Source organism: Dioszegia hungarica (genome assembly GCF_025882075.1).
Source record: "Dioszegia hungarica strain PDD-24b-2 chromosome Unknown MKK02contig_6, whole genome shotgun sequence".
NCBI classification, from domain to species: Eukaryota; Fungi; Basidiomycota; class Tremellomycetes; order Tremellales; family Bulleribasidiaceae; genus Dioszegia; species Dioszegia hungarica.
The window spans coordinates 390988-405437 of NW_026515768.1; the positions used below are offsets into that span (position 1 = coordinate 390988).

Here is a 14450-nt window from a genome sequence, read left to right on the forward strand (position 1 = left end):
ATGAGCACAGAAGACACATCTCGCCACACCGCCTCCACTGGGACACCTACCATCGCTGCCGCTGGAGGTCCCAACCTCAGTGCGACCGACGAGTCACAGCTTGTGCCGGCTGTTGACAGCCAGTCCCCCTCGCATGGCTCCTCTGCTGCCTCGATCGCATCCGCTGGCGGATCAGGTGCCAGCAGCCCAGCAACATCTCCATCGTCCCCAGCCACGACTGCGTCTGCAGGCACTGATGGATCCGACGCCCCGACTGAGCCACACCTATCTGGGACTGAAGACGGTACCGAGCTGGTCCGCATGCCGCCTCGTGGACCTCCCCCACCTCCGCCACCGCCAACTCCGGTGGGATGAAGACCGGTGGGGTGAGACACAGGAGACAATCCTCATTCTATAGGTTGGAAGATGCACGGCGGTTCAGTGCGCGTTCTGTGAAATTTGCCACCCATCGGAAGTATCTTCCCATTGAGCGTAACACCACATTCCTTGACAAAGTTTTGCTGCTACTTCGCTCAAAAGCTGCCGAAATATGTATACAAAGCATTCAAACTCGAGGTTCTGGCCCAGCGATGTCAGAACTTTGAAGCAGCGCTCAAAGTGAAGCAGCGCTCAAAGACTTGTCCTGGCCCGAGCAAAATAGCCGTGACTCTCGGGGCGGGGCAAGTTTACTGCTGCCAACGCTCGGAATTACGTCATCTGCCGGCAGCCGGCTGAAGATCTTTAATATGCAGCCAAACTAACAACGTTGATAGTCATACTCTTCTCACCAGCACATCACCACCATGTCACGCCCCAAGTCCAACATCGCCCTCCTTACGGAAGGCGCCGCTTACATCAAGCGCGCCCGAGCGGCCCGACAAGAACAAGTCGACGAAATCAAATTTGACGATGACGCGCGGAAAGAGTGGTTGACGGGATTTTCAAAGCGGAAGAAGGCAAAGGTCGAGGATAGGCGGTCCAGGGCCAAGGAGAGGGACAGGCAGGCGCATGTGGATGAGCGGAGAAAGGTGAGCTTCGCGAGGTACACACGGGCCAGGATGCGGTAGCTGACTAGTCAGATGAGACAAGAGCTGAAGGAGCGGGCGGCGCAAAACGTACGGGATGTCCGAGCGGCCATGGGTCTGGAGGACAAGGCGGCGGGGGAGGAAGATGAAGAGGAAGAGGACGAGACGATGGAGGCTGGACCCTCCAAGCCGCGCCAGGAGGAAGCGGAGTTCTCGGACGAGGACCAACTCGCCACTGTCACCATCACCGAGGACTTCGACCCCTCCTCCCTCCCCACATTCAACCCTCTCCGCTCGTCTACTTCCCCCGACCCAGACCATCCCGCCAAACCTACCCCATCTCGCGCTCCAGTATCCCTCATGCCGGCAAGCTCTGGGCGGGCTCAGGCGAAAGCCAAGAAGGAGAAGGAGAAAGTCAAGGTCAAGAAAGAGCGCGAGAAGGAGCGTAGTAGAAACATGGAGACCAAGGGCGAGAGGAAGAAGGGTAAAGCGATGGAAGCGAAGAAGCGGGGACACAAGGCGACTTTGGCGATTGAGAGGGATGGGAAGTCGAGGGGCAGGGGTGCTGCTACCAAGCGAGGCGGCAAGGGTGGGCGGGGCGGGGCATCAGCTAGGGGCGGCGGGAAAAGGGGAGGAAAGAAGTAGATGCGCCAGTACCGTCTGCTGGAGGTGGTTTTGGAGATGGGAAGGCGTACCATGTATGTATTTGTTGTGTATGGCAAGCCGGCAGTCTGACTAAACTTACCGATCATATCTCTCAAGTGTGGACGGAGACGTCGCTGAATACTGAATTACAAACTAGTCCAACCGCATATCTCTACCCGTAATCCTTTTCTAACGCCCACCCGGGATAAAATGGCCGTGGCGTACAATATGCACCCGACCCCCAACATGGTCAATGTCGTCCAGTCCCGTCCAGGATAGCCGCCACATCTGCGGCAATCTTGTGATATACGATCCTGGAAACAGCAGCAGAGCCGTCTGATGTTGCCTGAACTGTTTATCCCTGTCCCAAGATCCCATCTCATCTCTCTGACATCTCTAATCTATCACTACGCAACATCCCTGCCCTCTCCTCGGCCTCGTCAAAGACTCTTTCTACCCTCGCCGTGCCAGGCGGTCTGTACCCCGCCCTACGCCAGCGCAAAGGCGAAATATGCTCTATGTCATCTCGCAACTTGGCCCAGGCAACTACACCGTCAATACCCTGACTTGTGACCGGATGGCAGAACCTGCTTGACTCACCTTCTAATATAGCCCGCACACCTCCCCCATCATCGGTGTACGACTTGCTTGCCTGTCTTGCGCGAGACCGAGCGGTGACGTAGTACATCGGCACTCCAGCGGACATGAAGACTGCGGTCAGCTCGGGACCGGACTAGATGCGGGGCAGTTACTCACCAAATGCTGCAAAGGCCTCGAGAGGTGCAGCAAAGATGGGCATGAGGAGCAGAAACGCCGCCACCTGAGATATCAGAATCATCCTCGGGTCGGCTCCAGATGATGCTTACTATGCAGAAGGTGATTGGCGTGATGATCCAAGCCTTGTAGGGTCGATTCAGATGTGGCTCCTTCACCCGCAATATTAGCAGACCGAGTACGGTAAGAAGGTAGAACGTCCAGCTAGTGACCGAGAAGAAGTTCAAAAGGGCTACACCGGTCAGCCAGAACATCAGATGAATCCTGAAGTCAACTCACAGCGGAAACCTCCACCAAAGATGACAAAGAAGATCGTAAAGCCGGCTTGTAGAGCCATAGCATTGTCGGGCGTCCGGCGTTTGTGATGCAGATGGGTGAAAAGCTCCGGGAGCTGGTGGTCCCGCGCCGACGCGTAGATCAAGCGGGCGGCTTCGATATCAGCTTTGCCGCTCTACAGCTCGTGTGACATCTAGGCTTACTGGTGTAGAAGCCATTACTGAGGGCGCCGAAACAGCTGATTGCGACCAAGGTGCTGAAAACAACTGCACCAAATCTGCCGATGGTGACACGCCCAAAGTCCAGTGCGACGGTGTTAGACGATGCTACAGTAGCAGGATCGAGTACGACGAAGTAGGATATATTGGCAGCCAAGAACAGACCGAGGACGAGTAGCATGGAGGAGTGGATCGTTCGAGGGAGGTCGCGATCGGGATTATGCATTTCTCCGGCGACGAACTGCTCTTCAGTGTGATTCCCAAGCATATCAACCTTGGATGGCTGGATCCCATTGGCAATCTCCACCTGGGCAGCCAGATATTCGGGGTTTAGAGGAGAGTGAACATAGCTCACATTGCATTGGTCCCATCCGTCAAAAGCCCATAGCCCCGAGTAGAGCGCTAAAGCATAACTGCCTGGATTGGAGGATGTACCTTCAAATAGGGTTGAAGGGGTCAGGGAGGGTCCTGGTCCATTGCGAAGTAGCGAGATCAGGCCGAGAATGAAGACGAAGATGAGCGAGCCGATTTTGACGGTTGTGATCATGACGGAGAAACGAGTGCCCATCGTGCGTGAGACGAGGTTGAGGATTGAGACAAGGATGATGGCGATCACGGCCGTGAGCTATTGAAGTAAGCTCTGGTAAATGAAAGCATTTGTATCGGTCGTTGAGCAGGGACTTACTTTGAAAGACCACTCGGGTACCGGCGACTCTTCATCCCCAGAGATAGCATGGTAGATCATCCTATTCACATATTCTCTTGCATTTCAGCCTGGGTGTCTCGATATACGCATGAGAATTCGACCTACCCAAAGATGAGAGCGATGATGGCGGAGCTACCGGGTTTGAGAGAAGAGACGGCAGACCAGGTATACAGGTAAGACAACATTGGGCCGAACTGCTTGTCAGCTTTTCATCTGTGAGCTTGACACACGGCGGGACCACGTACTGAGTACGCCAGGTATGCTTGAGCCCCTCCAGAGATAGGTATGGCGCATCCAAGCTCGGCGAATGAGCTGTATGTCAGTAGGACCTTGATCGTTTTCGCGGATGAGGCTGACCTTGCCCCCGTCCAAGCCAGAACTCCGCTAAGAACCCAGACGGCTAAACTTGCACCCGCACTTCCTACTTCCGCGACCACCACTCCAGGCGATGAGAAGATCCCAGAGCCGACCTGCATCCCCACGACCAATGCCATCCCGTGCAGAACCCCGACATGCTTCTCATCGTCATGCACCGCGGCCTGTGCCTCCGCGCCCTCCCCGCTCAAGGTCAAAGGCAGCAGACCATCCCGAAAGTCGAAGCCGCCTAGACTGGTGATCGTACTCGAACGATGAGCGCGGGATAGATCAGGCCGCTTGTGCGAATCCTCGTCGTCAACAAATGATTCTGACAATTCGAGCGCGCGGAGGTCCTTTCCTGGCGATCCAGCGGAGCGGGATGCGCCAGCCGAGCGCGACGACGCGATGGAGGAGCTTCGTGTCACCGATGGACGTCCTCCGCGCGTGTAGGACATCGCGTTGCTCGAGCGTAAGGAAGGCAAGACGAAGAAAGGATCAAACTTCAATTATTAATTGCTCTCGAAGGCCCAAGCGAGACATGCCGTTATTTGAGGAATGCGGAGCGGGAATGCCCCCGAGGCAGGCCGAGGAACAGGCCGAGTCACCCTGACTAGCCCGGGTCTTTTTTCCATCAACTGCCCTACCTGACTCCCCCTCTTTTTCATGCGGATCATCCGACCTCTCGAGCCAGAGACATCATGGATCCGCCTCCTTCAATGGGGCGGCCGAGTCCGGCCGGCGGCGTCCAAGTTCCGAAAGCGAGACCTACGTACCGAAGCACAGCCCCGTAAGCTCCACTTATGCCTCAGTGTAGTGAACAAGCCTAATGATACACCAGATGCGCGCGATGCAGAAAGTCAAAGGTGAGGCGCTAGCTTTCAAACACCACACATATCGCTGATGTCAGTAGTTGCGATGCGACTACGGAGGCAAGGTCGGTCAAGCTTGTGTCCGGTGTGGTCAGTTGTGTTTAAGCCACACATAAGACGCGCAGCTGACCTAGGAGATCAAAGCTCGCACGACTGTGAACCTCCGCTCCAAGACCCAAAGCCGGCTCGAGGTACAGGGTCAGTCACTAGAAATTGCAATCTACCGTGTCTGTGAATGAAGCTGACGTACAGGCGAGCTCGTCCGATTTCAGTGTCCAGTGCCAGCGATGGATCCGAATCTGCAGCTACGACCAATGTCTCCTGGGCGCAGCACATACCGGTCGTCGTCGGCGGCGGGATTGTAACCGCAACTGCGGGACCTCAGACCGAAGCGTCGAGTCAAATCACCTCTGACCTGCAGACAATATTCACATACCGTGCGCAAATGGGCAGCAATGTGGAAAAGTCCACCATCACCCCCTTGGGGAATCGCGAGCTATCCCCCGACAGTGTCAGCGATCAAGAACACCCCGCAAAGCGCCTAGAGCCAAATACAGTCGGTCGCATCGCGTCTCAGATGTCCGCATTTGACGATCCCGGTATGTCGCTCATCTTAGTAGTGTGACTGGACTATCCCGCTGATGTCAATACAGTCCATTTAGGCTACGTTCACGAGGCTGAGGCGAACCTGCTCGTCACGCTGTAAGCGGGGACCTCCTCAAGTTGCGACTCAGGCTCACAATCAGCTTTCACGATCACTTGAACCCTCTGATAGCTGTACTGGACAGGCAATGTAAGCTCCAGTCTAGTCAACTCCTGATCGCAGTACACACTGCCTCCATTCTGCGCAATACCTCGCTTCTACTGTACACCGCTGTACTCGCGGCCACAAGCAAGTTCTTCAGGCCGTCAGGCTACATCTCGCTCAACAACCACGCCAAGTCCCTACTCAGCAAGGCAATTGATACAGGGAGCTGCGAGACTGGCGTCGTATTATAATCTATGTGGCCAACCATCTATGTATACCATGGCCTATGTAGGTAGGCGTGCAATCGATGGCCACGCATGGTCTCGACCTCGAGCTTGGCTACCCGCTCCTCGATGTGACAGCCTAACGGACCTCCACTGCCTCCACATCTCTCCACCTCCACCGGCTACCGGTGCCTGAATCGCCGCCCGTATGCCGTCTAACAGCCGACTTTTGCCATACCGCTTGCACTCATGACTCTTCACTTCACAAAGGTATATAACACCTCAACCGCGGCCGAAGATGGATACCTACAGAACCTCAGCGCGCACATCTCTTCACAGTCGCGGCAATCCCGGCAGTCACCATGGACAACAAAGAGACCAGCTTTCCTGAGACTACGCAAAGGTCGGACTCGTTCGTCGGGCAGTCTCTGGCAGCCACCCTGCCCGTGACTGGATCTCGGAGGCGCAGATGGGGCATCCTGGCTGTGCTGATATTGTCCTACTTCATTGATGGTAAGCCGCATGATCAGAACCGCAATTGCGAGTCAAAGTTGACGCGATAGTTGTCTGTTCTTCGGCTTTCTTTGTGTTCACGGGAGAGATCTCAAGAGATTTGGGTATAGTCGTTCAGCAGCAGAGCTGGGTGGTGGTAGGTCTTCCTCTATCAGACCGGAGAGCCGGAGCTGACATTCCGAGACTGCGTATAGCGCTCCTTTCGCAGCCCTCCTGCTCTTCTGGGGGAGGGTATCAGACCTCTACTCGGCCAGACCTGTCTTCATCTACGGCTTCATCGGCTTCGCTACGATCAACCTCATCCTGTCCTTCCTCACCGAGCAATACTCCTTCCTGGTCCTTCGCGCATTCGCAGGCGTTGCTGGTTCCGCCCTCGTCCCTTCTGCCTACCGCTTGATCGCGTCCAACTTTCCCGAGGATGAGAGAGGACGAGCATACACCCTTTATGGCATGACCGGCAGTATCGCCAATGTGCTTGGAGTGATCATCGCCGGTGTCATTGGTGCTATTGAGGGGACTGGTCAGTCCAGGAACTGGAGGTGGTTCTTCCGGATCGTGGCTGCTTTGTCGTGAGTGTACTGATTTTGCAATACGATGTGGGTCCAGCTGATATGCAGGTTTCCGGGCGCTTTACTCGGCTTTCTCTTGATTCCTCCGCAGCCTTCCGCCAAAGAGACTGAGCGCACGTCGCGATGGAAGCGGTTTGACCCCCTCGGCGTATTACTGTGGGTCACATAGCTTATCTCGCTGCTGGTACAATGGCTAACAAAGAAGGATGTTGAGCTCCATTCTCCTCATCATCGTCGGTCTCACGATGGGCGCATCTTACGGTTGGGCGACTGCGTCCTTCCTTGCTCCGATAATCATCGGTATAGTCCTTTTCGTGACCTTCTTCTGGTGGGAGAGCCGATTGGTCGAGGACGTAGCGCTCTTGCCGATGAGCATCTGGCGGATTCCCAACATGATCACGCTCATTGTGTTTGCTCTGGTCATTTTGGGATGGTGGGCGGTCAACTTCATTCCTTTCATAGTGAGTCACATGTACAAGGTGTCCGATCCGAGCTGATGAGACAGGAGCTGTTTGCATACGTGCATGATGACCCGCTTCTCATCGCTGCAGTTCGGACTCTCCCTGAGGGTGTTGCAGCTGGAGCGATCTCTGTCGTTTTACTGTGAGATCTCTTCTTTGCGAGTCATACGAAGCCACGCACTGACAGCGCAGCGTCTGGCCTCAGATCATCGCCAAACCAAAATGGCCAATTGCCTTCGCCATGATCCTCGCTGGCGTAGCTCTCGTGCTCTGGACGCAGGCCACCAGCATCATCGGCGCGGGATACTGGATGTGGGTATTCCCCGGCATGCTCATCGGATCGGCTGGCATGCAAGTTGCCCTTCTTGCTACCATGTAAGTGTTCCCTTATATCTCCGGGATGATGCTGATCTCACAGCGTCGGCGTCATGATCGCTGCGCCACCCGAGAAAGCCGGCGTAGTCGGGGCAACGCTCCAAACCTCGATGCACACCTCGACGGTCATTGCGCTCTCGATACAAGCTGGGCTTCTCACGACCCAGCCGGGCGGCATCGAGAACTACGCCAACATCAGGGCGTCATGGTACTTTGAGCTGGGGTGGGTGGTGGTCTGGCTCATTGGATTTTTGGTCTTTTACCGGCCAGCGCGGAATTCAGCCAAGACGGGTAGTGTAGAGGGCATTGCTTGAAATCCTCGACCATGTAGATATCGATGATGTAGCTGTATAGAAGGTTGCAAGGTCTCGTTGTCGCAGGATTGCACGCAGAAAAGCGGCCAAAGCCGTGACGTCATCGGCCTGAGTCCTCCACCTCGCACTCCCCCACCCTGGTCCCGGGCATGCTCAGTCCTTCGTCATTGAGCTAGTCTTTGACTTATCGTCGGCTCTGCTGCGACATGGACTCGCCTACTGAGCCACAGCCGGGAGGCCTGGAGCTAACACTGCAAGGCACGAAGAGACTGCGCGGATTGGCGTGAGTATGCGTCGTAACCCGCCCGCGCTAAGAATAATGCCTGACTGCCAGATGTACTCGATGTCGAGGCCTGAAGGTGAGGGATCCCTTCGCTGAGTATGGGACGGCACTCAAGAGCTCAAGACGCGAATACTGATCTCGCTCAGACCCGGTGCGAGAATGAAGGAGCTCTCAACGTTCCCTGCAGGCGCTGTCGTGAGTTGCGGGTCACTCTTGGGCTGAGAGCCATTGCATGGAGCACTGACTATGGAGGGAGAAGCTCCTCTGTCTGTGACTACTCGACCACCAAGCGGGGTCTGCGTCTGGATGCCAGGTCAGTTGAACCTTTCTGTACCCCAGGCGCGGTCGGCTGACGCTCAGTCTGCATCACGCGCATGTTCCAGTGCAAGGACAACCTGGACCCTCAACTTATCGCTCGCAAGACATTAATATTGCCGCTCAGACGCAATCACCAAGTGATCCCCTGCAATCATACGGAGACGATAGTTCACTCGCGTCGAGTGCCGATAACCGCTACAAGTCGGACGACACCATTCGGCCCGTCGGCGATATTGACATGACAAGCCGACTCGATCCGCGCATACGAGAGCTGTCACCTGATACGGTGGATGACGATCGGCCCATGGTCGATCAGTCGAGCCCCAGGGGTACTGACCATACGGCGCGTCAAGAGTCGGCGCATGATGATCCTGGTGGGCGATCCTGAGGTCGGAAGGGGTACTCAAGCTGACCTATGTGCAAGTCAAGCTGGGCCTCATTGCCCATGATGAGGGAGAGACGCTGGTCGACCTGTAAGTTATCCCTGTCCTTTAATGCTGACAGGCAGATTTCATGAACACCTCAACCCGCTGATAGCCCTGCTCGATCCCCACCGTAAGTTACGCCTCTGGGACCTGCTGATATAGTCCACACTGCAGCATTCCTGCACGAAACTTCGCTCGTCCTGTATACGGCTGTTGTCGCAGCAGCCAGCAGGTTCTTTCGCCCTGACAGGCATCCGGCCCTGATAAAGCACGCCCGCGGGATGCTGAGCGAGGCTATCGACAACGGTCGATGCCAGATTGGCGTGGTGCAGGCTATACTGATCATGGTGTACTGGAAGGAGCCCTCCGACCAGTCTGCTTGGATCAAGATCAGAGTCGCAGTCGCGATGGGATATCAGTTGGGGTATCATATCCCGCGGGCGGCGGACTTGCCGACCGATGCAAAGAGAGCGAGGTCAATCCTGGTAAGTTTCAGCCGATCTTCATGGTTGTGGAGCTGATCTGGTAGGACGGGGAGAGGACATGGTATTGTAGGTTTCTGTGATACACGCAGCTGACAAGAAGGCCTAATCTGTGAGGTCTCACAACTGACAGCTAAACACCGAGCTAATCTCGACAACAGGCTTCGACCGACAGTGAGTCCAGCGTGTCTATATCGGCTGAATTCAGATACGCAGACCTCTTCGGACTACCATCCTCCATTAAGCTCAGTGACGCAAATGATGTGAGCATCCTTATTTCAACCTGCCCTCATCTGCCTCAACGCCCTGCTAGTTGCTCAGCTGATTTTGAGTGCGAGTCCTGGGCTCGAGATCATCTATACCTGGGAATTCCCATTGATATGCACCTAGCGTGTAGTATTGCGTGAGTGATGGCTAGTCTCATTCACGATGTGACAGATTCTAACACGGACCAGCTCACGAGAGGCCCGAGACTTTTGGAGTCAGATACGGCGCGATCATAGCTCGATATCAAAACCGCTTTTGACGCTTCTCCTCGAGGATTTATACCAGTCTGTATTGCGCCATGAGCGGAAATGGTTCGGCGGTGAGCTATTCCAGGTCTTCAAGGCGTTAGCTGACGGGGCATCAAGCGCCTCATTCACTACTATCACCAAAGGAACACAATCTCCTGCACTGGTTCGACCTCTCGAGCCTTTTGACCATCAAACACCAGCAGCTCGCCCTGACTCCACCGGACGACATCGACGCTTGTTTATCGGAGTGTCTCGAGCGGGCCACACTTGTCGTCGATCAGCTCGAACGGGTCAGTCGAGATGAAGTGCTGCAGTATCTTTACGATGCCGGCTCGTGTACTCTGTCGGGTTTCGGAGTTGTCATATATCAAGTGAGTAGTCATTTGCATCTCAGCTGATGCTAGCTATATCGCCAGCTTTCGACCTCTCAGAAAGAGTACGCTTACCTGCTCGTCGCCAGGGTGAAAACTTGCTGTGCTGCTGCCGCCGCGGGTGGCAAAGGTGGCGCAATTGTATTGTGCGATCGCTTCTACCAGCGCCTCTTGCAAACCATGCGACCTGAGCCGCAACCGATAGATTCGGCGTTGCTGGGAGGAGATCATCCGCCATCAGCTGCGGCGCAAGATCAAATTGTGGACTTTGACATTGTGAGCAAGACTCCCCTGACCCGTCATACTCATATGGGATCTGCTCTGACCCTGAAGGACGCCTTTCTCCGCTCCACACTAGGCTCGCAGTACGATCAGCTACTTGTCGACGATGACTACTGGTGAGCATGTTCTGCCCCATCGAGAGTCTCAAGAGATACTGTCAATCAAAGATGCTGATAAGCAGGACATCGCTGTTCTCAACGGAATCGGCCTGAAGATATCGGTGCAGGCTCCTAGACTTACTTCCTCGTATGGCATCTTCTGACTCGTATGCATGTGCGTCAATGTCGATGCGTTGACTGGCTCATTGTCATTGAACCTCATGCATCCACGGCCATTGCCACCAACCAGCCTCCAGCTGCTGCTGCTGCCACCATGCCACCGGAACACGTGGCTTAAGCCTCGACGCGTCCATGGCCATGGTGGTCGATGGTCGCCTCCACCTCACGTCCTGTAGCGCTGGTCAACTGCACATCTTATGACATAGCCTAGACAAGCATTCGTGAAAGTCAAGAAGCAGTCCGAGCACGACGACGACGCCGACTATAGCCCAGATCACCAGACAAGTCACCTTTGCTAGGTTCAAGACATTCCAAGTCCTGGAATCCAGCCCCTCGAAATGTCTCTTTGGGTCGACAAGGTATGCCTCCTTCCCCAAGCTGCTGCTAGCACGGCGCGAATGGAGCTGATCGGTAGTATCGGCCGCGTAGCTTAGATGACCTGCACTACCATGAAGCTCTTTCAGCGCGTCTGAAGTCTCTTGTTAGTCCAGTCAAGTCCAGCTGTCTGGCCATGATGGTGATGCTGATTCTTCTAGGCGGCGACGGGGGACTTCCCACATATCCTCTTCTATGGGCCATCAGGGGCTGGGAAGAAGGTACGTCAGCTTTCTGCTGCCTTCCTACCCGGGGGAGATCTTTAGCTGATAGTAGTAGACGAGAATCATGTGTGTGCTGCGGGAACTGTACGGCGTAGGCGTGGAGAAGGTGAGCTGTGCTGTCCTGAGGGTTCGATCCGCGCACAGTAGCTAACATCCTGTAGCTACGAATAGATCAGCGTGTCTTCGTCACTCCATCAAATCGGAAACTGGACGTCAATGTCGTTCAGTCAAACTACCATATCGAGCTCACGCCTTCGTTCGTTGCTCCCACGCCCGGCCGGCCCCTAGCTGATCAGCAGCGACGTGGGTAACTACGACCGGGTCGTGATCCAGGATATCCTGAAGGAGATTGCGCAGACACAGCAGGTCGATCTGAACGCAAAGCAGAGATTCAAGGGTGAGTGTCCTTCTCGGAGGGATCGGTACAAAGTGGTCGGCGCTGATCCTACAGTCGTCATCATCAACGAGGCCGACGCCCTCACACGAGACGCACAGGCCGCACTGAGGCGGACGATGGAAAAGTACATGACCAACATGCGCTTGATACTGTGCGCAAATAGCACGAGCAAGATCATTGCTCCTATCCGATCTAGATGTCTGCTCGTCCGCGTCGCCGCGCCAACAGATGATGAGGTGAGCTCAAACTCGTCTTTTTCATCCTGAATCATAGCTCATACCCTAGATGTCAAGAGTCCTTCACCACGTCGCCAAGAAAGAACGCTTCTCCCTCCCCGATACCGCCGCCCAATCCATCATCTCCAGCTCGGAGGGCAACCTCCGAAAGGCCCTTCTCGTATTCGAAGCGATGAAGATGCAAAAGCCCGACCTGTCGGGCAGTATCGACGTCGCCAAGCCGGATTGGGAAACGTATATCGCGACGGTAGCGGCGGCGATCATGAAGGAGCAGAGTGCGCAGCGGCTGTTGGAGGTCCGGGGGAAGATATATGAGCTGTTGAGTCATTGTATCCCGCCTGGGGTGGTGTTGAAGGTGAGTGGTCGTTGCGGAGAGGAGGTCGAGCAGGAGCAGTCGCTGACAAGCAGACTCTGGCGGAGAGACTGGTGGATCTGGTAGACCCAGAGATCAAGCCGCAGGTGATACATTGGGCTGCGTACTACGTGAGCTCGACCATCTGCGACAACGCAGAGCAAAGCTGACTAGTTAGGAACTGAGGATGCGGATGGGCGCCAAGAAGATATTCCATATCGAAGCCTTCATTGCGAAGTTTATGATGTGAGTCTGCCTGCCCCGTGGACGAAGACACGTGCTGACTGAACAGGGTGCAAAAAAACTATCTATTGTCAGTCACTACCATGTTCCTCATACGATATCAGCTGACAGATCAGACAAGGTGTAGCGCAAAACATGGAAATGGACATGGACTTCTAGATCCTATCCGCTTTTTCGGCCCACCATGCGATGTATCATATTCTACAGATCTACAACCCTTACTTCTCTTTGGCCAGGACAGCCAGATCGCCCAGACTCTCCATGACAAAGTCAGGTACAGTCTCGCTCGCATTGTCGCCAAAGACCTGCTCTCGCTTTGTCACGCCCCCAAAGACGAGGAGGGTACGCACGCCCGAGCCGAGCCCGAACTCGATATCTGTCGAGAGGTTGTCGCCTACCATGAGTGCCTTGGCGGGGTCAAAGTGGTGTCTGTCTCGTCAGCCTTATGTCTCTGCGTCTGCTGGGGACTGAGGATGATCGGCTCACTCGGCGATGATGGCGTCCATCATGATTTTGTTGGGCTTGCCGATGATGGTTGGTGTACGCTTGCTGGCGAATACAAGAGGGGCGGACATGGCGCCGGATCCTGACAGTATCAGCCAGTCCGTACTGGCTCGGATCCATGTCGATAAGGAGCTATAGCTCACCTGGATATGTGGTGCCGTTCGTGGGGAACGTGGCGTCCTGGTTGGTCAAGAGGAAATGGCAGCCCTCGTTATCTTTGAGGTAGGTGTACGCTTTCGAGTACTTTTTGTAGTCTGCCGGAGTGAGCTTTACCCTCGTGCGCAAGTATTACAGCATCGTCGTAGGGAGACAAGGACCTTTGCGATGGACTCACTGATGTATGCGTCAAAGCCGCAGAGGACCGCTCCGATAGATGGGTCGGCAACGACCGATGAATAGTCTCCCTGGTCTATGAACACCCTATCTTCGGGGTCCTGCTCGTCAGCTCCTCTCCTCATGATCATCGCCTGGTGCTAGGCATATATGACCCACCGATCCTCCAGCGTGCGCAATCCCAACAGCGTCCAATTCCTCCTCGAGCCCCGCCTGCCCAATGACATACACCCGCTTGTCCTTGGGGAACTGAAGGATCTTGGACATGTACACTGCAGAGGCGTACGCAGAACCAAAGATTTCATTCTGGACTATCAGCTCATGCGATTCCCTACTCATGACAAGATGCAGCAGCTGAAGGATTGACGACGCACCTCGGACACCTCAATCCCAAGCTTGTCAAAGGTCGACTTGTACATCCGTCTGGATTTTGACGCATTATTGGTGACGAACAATATCCGCTTGCCTAATGTATCAGCTCCTTCCTGGCTCTATGCCGGTGATATGGTGTAAGCTCACCTATTGAACGAAGATACTTCAAGACCTCCTTCACGCCCGGAACGACCTGAGGACCATGGTAGATCACACCGTCGCAGTCGAGGAGGAAGACCTCGACCGAGTCGACAAGCTTCTTGTACTCTTCTACCGTGGAGAGTGTTTGGGGTGCCATCGCGGAGGAGGGCTGAGAGAATAGAGTATGTATGGACAAGGAGCCGGAAAAGAGGAAAGGATGGAAGGACGATATGGTAGCTTTGCGAGTCGGCGATCTTGCCGCAGCA

General features: G+C 55.0%; 6 protein-coding genes across 6 annotated transcripts; 4 read left to right on the forward strand and 2 right to left on the reverse strand.

Annotated features, from left to right (window-relative positions):
• Positions 1-782: 782 nt before the first annotated feature.
• On the forward strand, positions 783-1649 carry MKK02DRAFT_31454 (nucleolar protein 12-domain-containing protein; the record flags this gene model as incomplete). The annotated part of the gene is made up of 2 exons (XM_053088297.1): positions 783-1007; positions 1059-1649. 2 exons carry the CDS (start codon positions 783-785, stop codon positions 1647-1649), a joined length of 816 nt encoding a protein of 271 aa, XP_052947686.1.
• Positions 1650-2028: 379 nt separating this feature from the next.
• On the reverse strand, positions 2029-4435 carry MKK02DRAFT_35950 (amino acid permease-domain-containing protein; the record flags this gene model as incomplete). The annotated part of the gene is made up of 12 exons (XM_053089311.1): positions 2029-2195; positions 2250-2360; positions 2406-2469; positions 2516-2655; positions 2703-2852; positions 2903-3158; positions 3273-3542; positions 3603-3678; positions 3729-3817; positions 3869-3935; positions 3981-4338; positions 4414-4435. 12 exons carry the CDS (start codon positions 4433-4435, stop codon positions 2029-2031), a joined length of 1770 nt encoding a protein of 589 aa, XP_052947687.1.
• A 208-nt stretch (positions 4436-4643) lies between these two features.
• MKK02DRAFT_42290 (uncharacterized protein) lies at positions 4644-5848 on the forward strand (the record flags this gene model as incomplete). The annotated part of the gene is made up of 8 exons (XM_053091918.1): positions 4644-4767; positions 4819-4843; positions 4888-4939; positions 4984-5051; positions 5102-5448; positions 5503-5551; positions 5596-5642; positions 5676-5848. The coding sequence occupies 8 exons, from the start codon at positions 4644-4646 to the stop codon at positions 5846-5848; spliced, it is 885 nt and encodes a 294-aa protein (XP_052947688.1).
• A 335-nt stretch (positions 5849-6183) lies between these two features.
• MKK02DRAFT_35957 (major facilitator superfamily domain-containing protein) lies at positions 6184-8053 on the forward strand (the record flags this gene model as incomplete). The annotated part of the gene is made up of 8 exons (XM_053089314.1): positions 6184-6334; positions 6385-6470; positions 6518-6903; positions 6952-7059; positions 7109-7364; positions 7409-7506; positions 7557-7739; positions 7783-8053. 8 exons carry the CDS (start codon positions 6184-6186, stop codon positions 8051-8053), a joined length of 1539 nt encoding a protein of 512 aa, XP_052947689.1.
• A 3292-nt stretch (positions 8054-11345) lies between these two features.
• Positions 11346-12993, forward strand: MKK02DRAFT_42292 (DNA clamp loader; the record flags this gene model as incomplete). The annotated part of the gene is made up of 12 exons (XM_053091919.1): positions 11346-11366; positions 11423-11488; positions 11544-11603; positions 11662-11712; positions 11768-11862; positions 11906-12003; positions 12058-12239; positions 12289-12594; positions 12648-12722; positions 12770-12837; positions 12884-12904; positions 12951-12993. 12 exons carry the CDS (start codon positions 11346-11348, stop codon positions 12991-12993), a joined length of 1086 nt encoding a protein of 361 aa, XP_052947690.1.
• Positions 12994-13052: 59 nt separating this feature from the next.
• Positions 13053-14341, reverse strand: MKK02DRAFT_35958 (HAD-like domain-containing protein; the record flags this gene model as incomplete). The annotated part of the gene is made up of 7 exons (XM_053089315.1): positions 13053-13263; positions 13321-13420; positions 13482-13592; positions 13673-13772; positions 13831-13977; positions 14046-14137; positions 14191-14341. 7 exons carry the CDS (start codon positions 14339-14341, stop codon positions 13053-13055), a joined length of 912 nt encoding a protein of 303 aa, XP_052947691.1.
• Between the last annotated feature and the right edge of the window lie 109 nt (positions 14342-14450).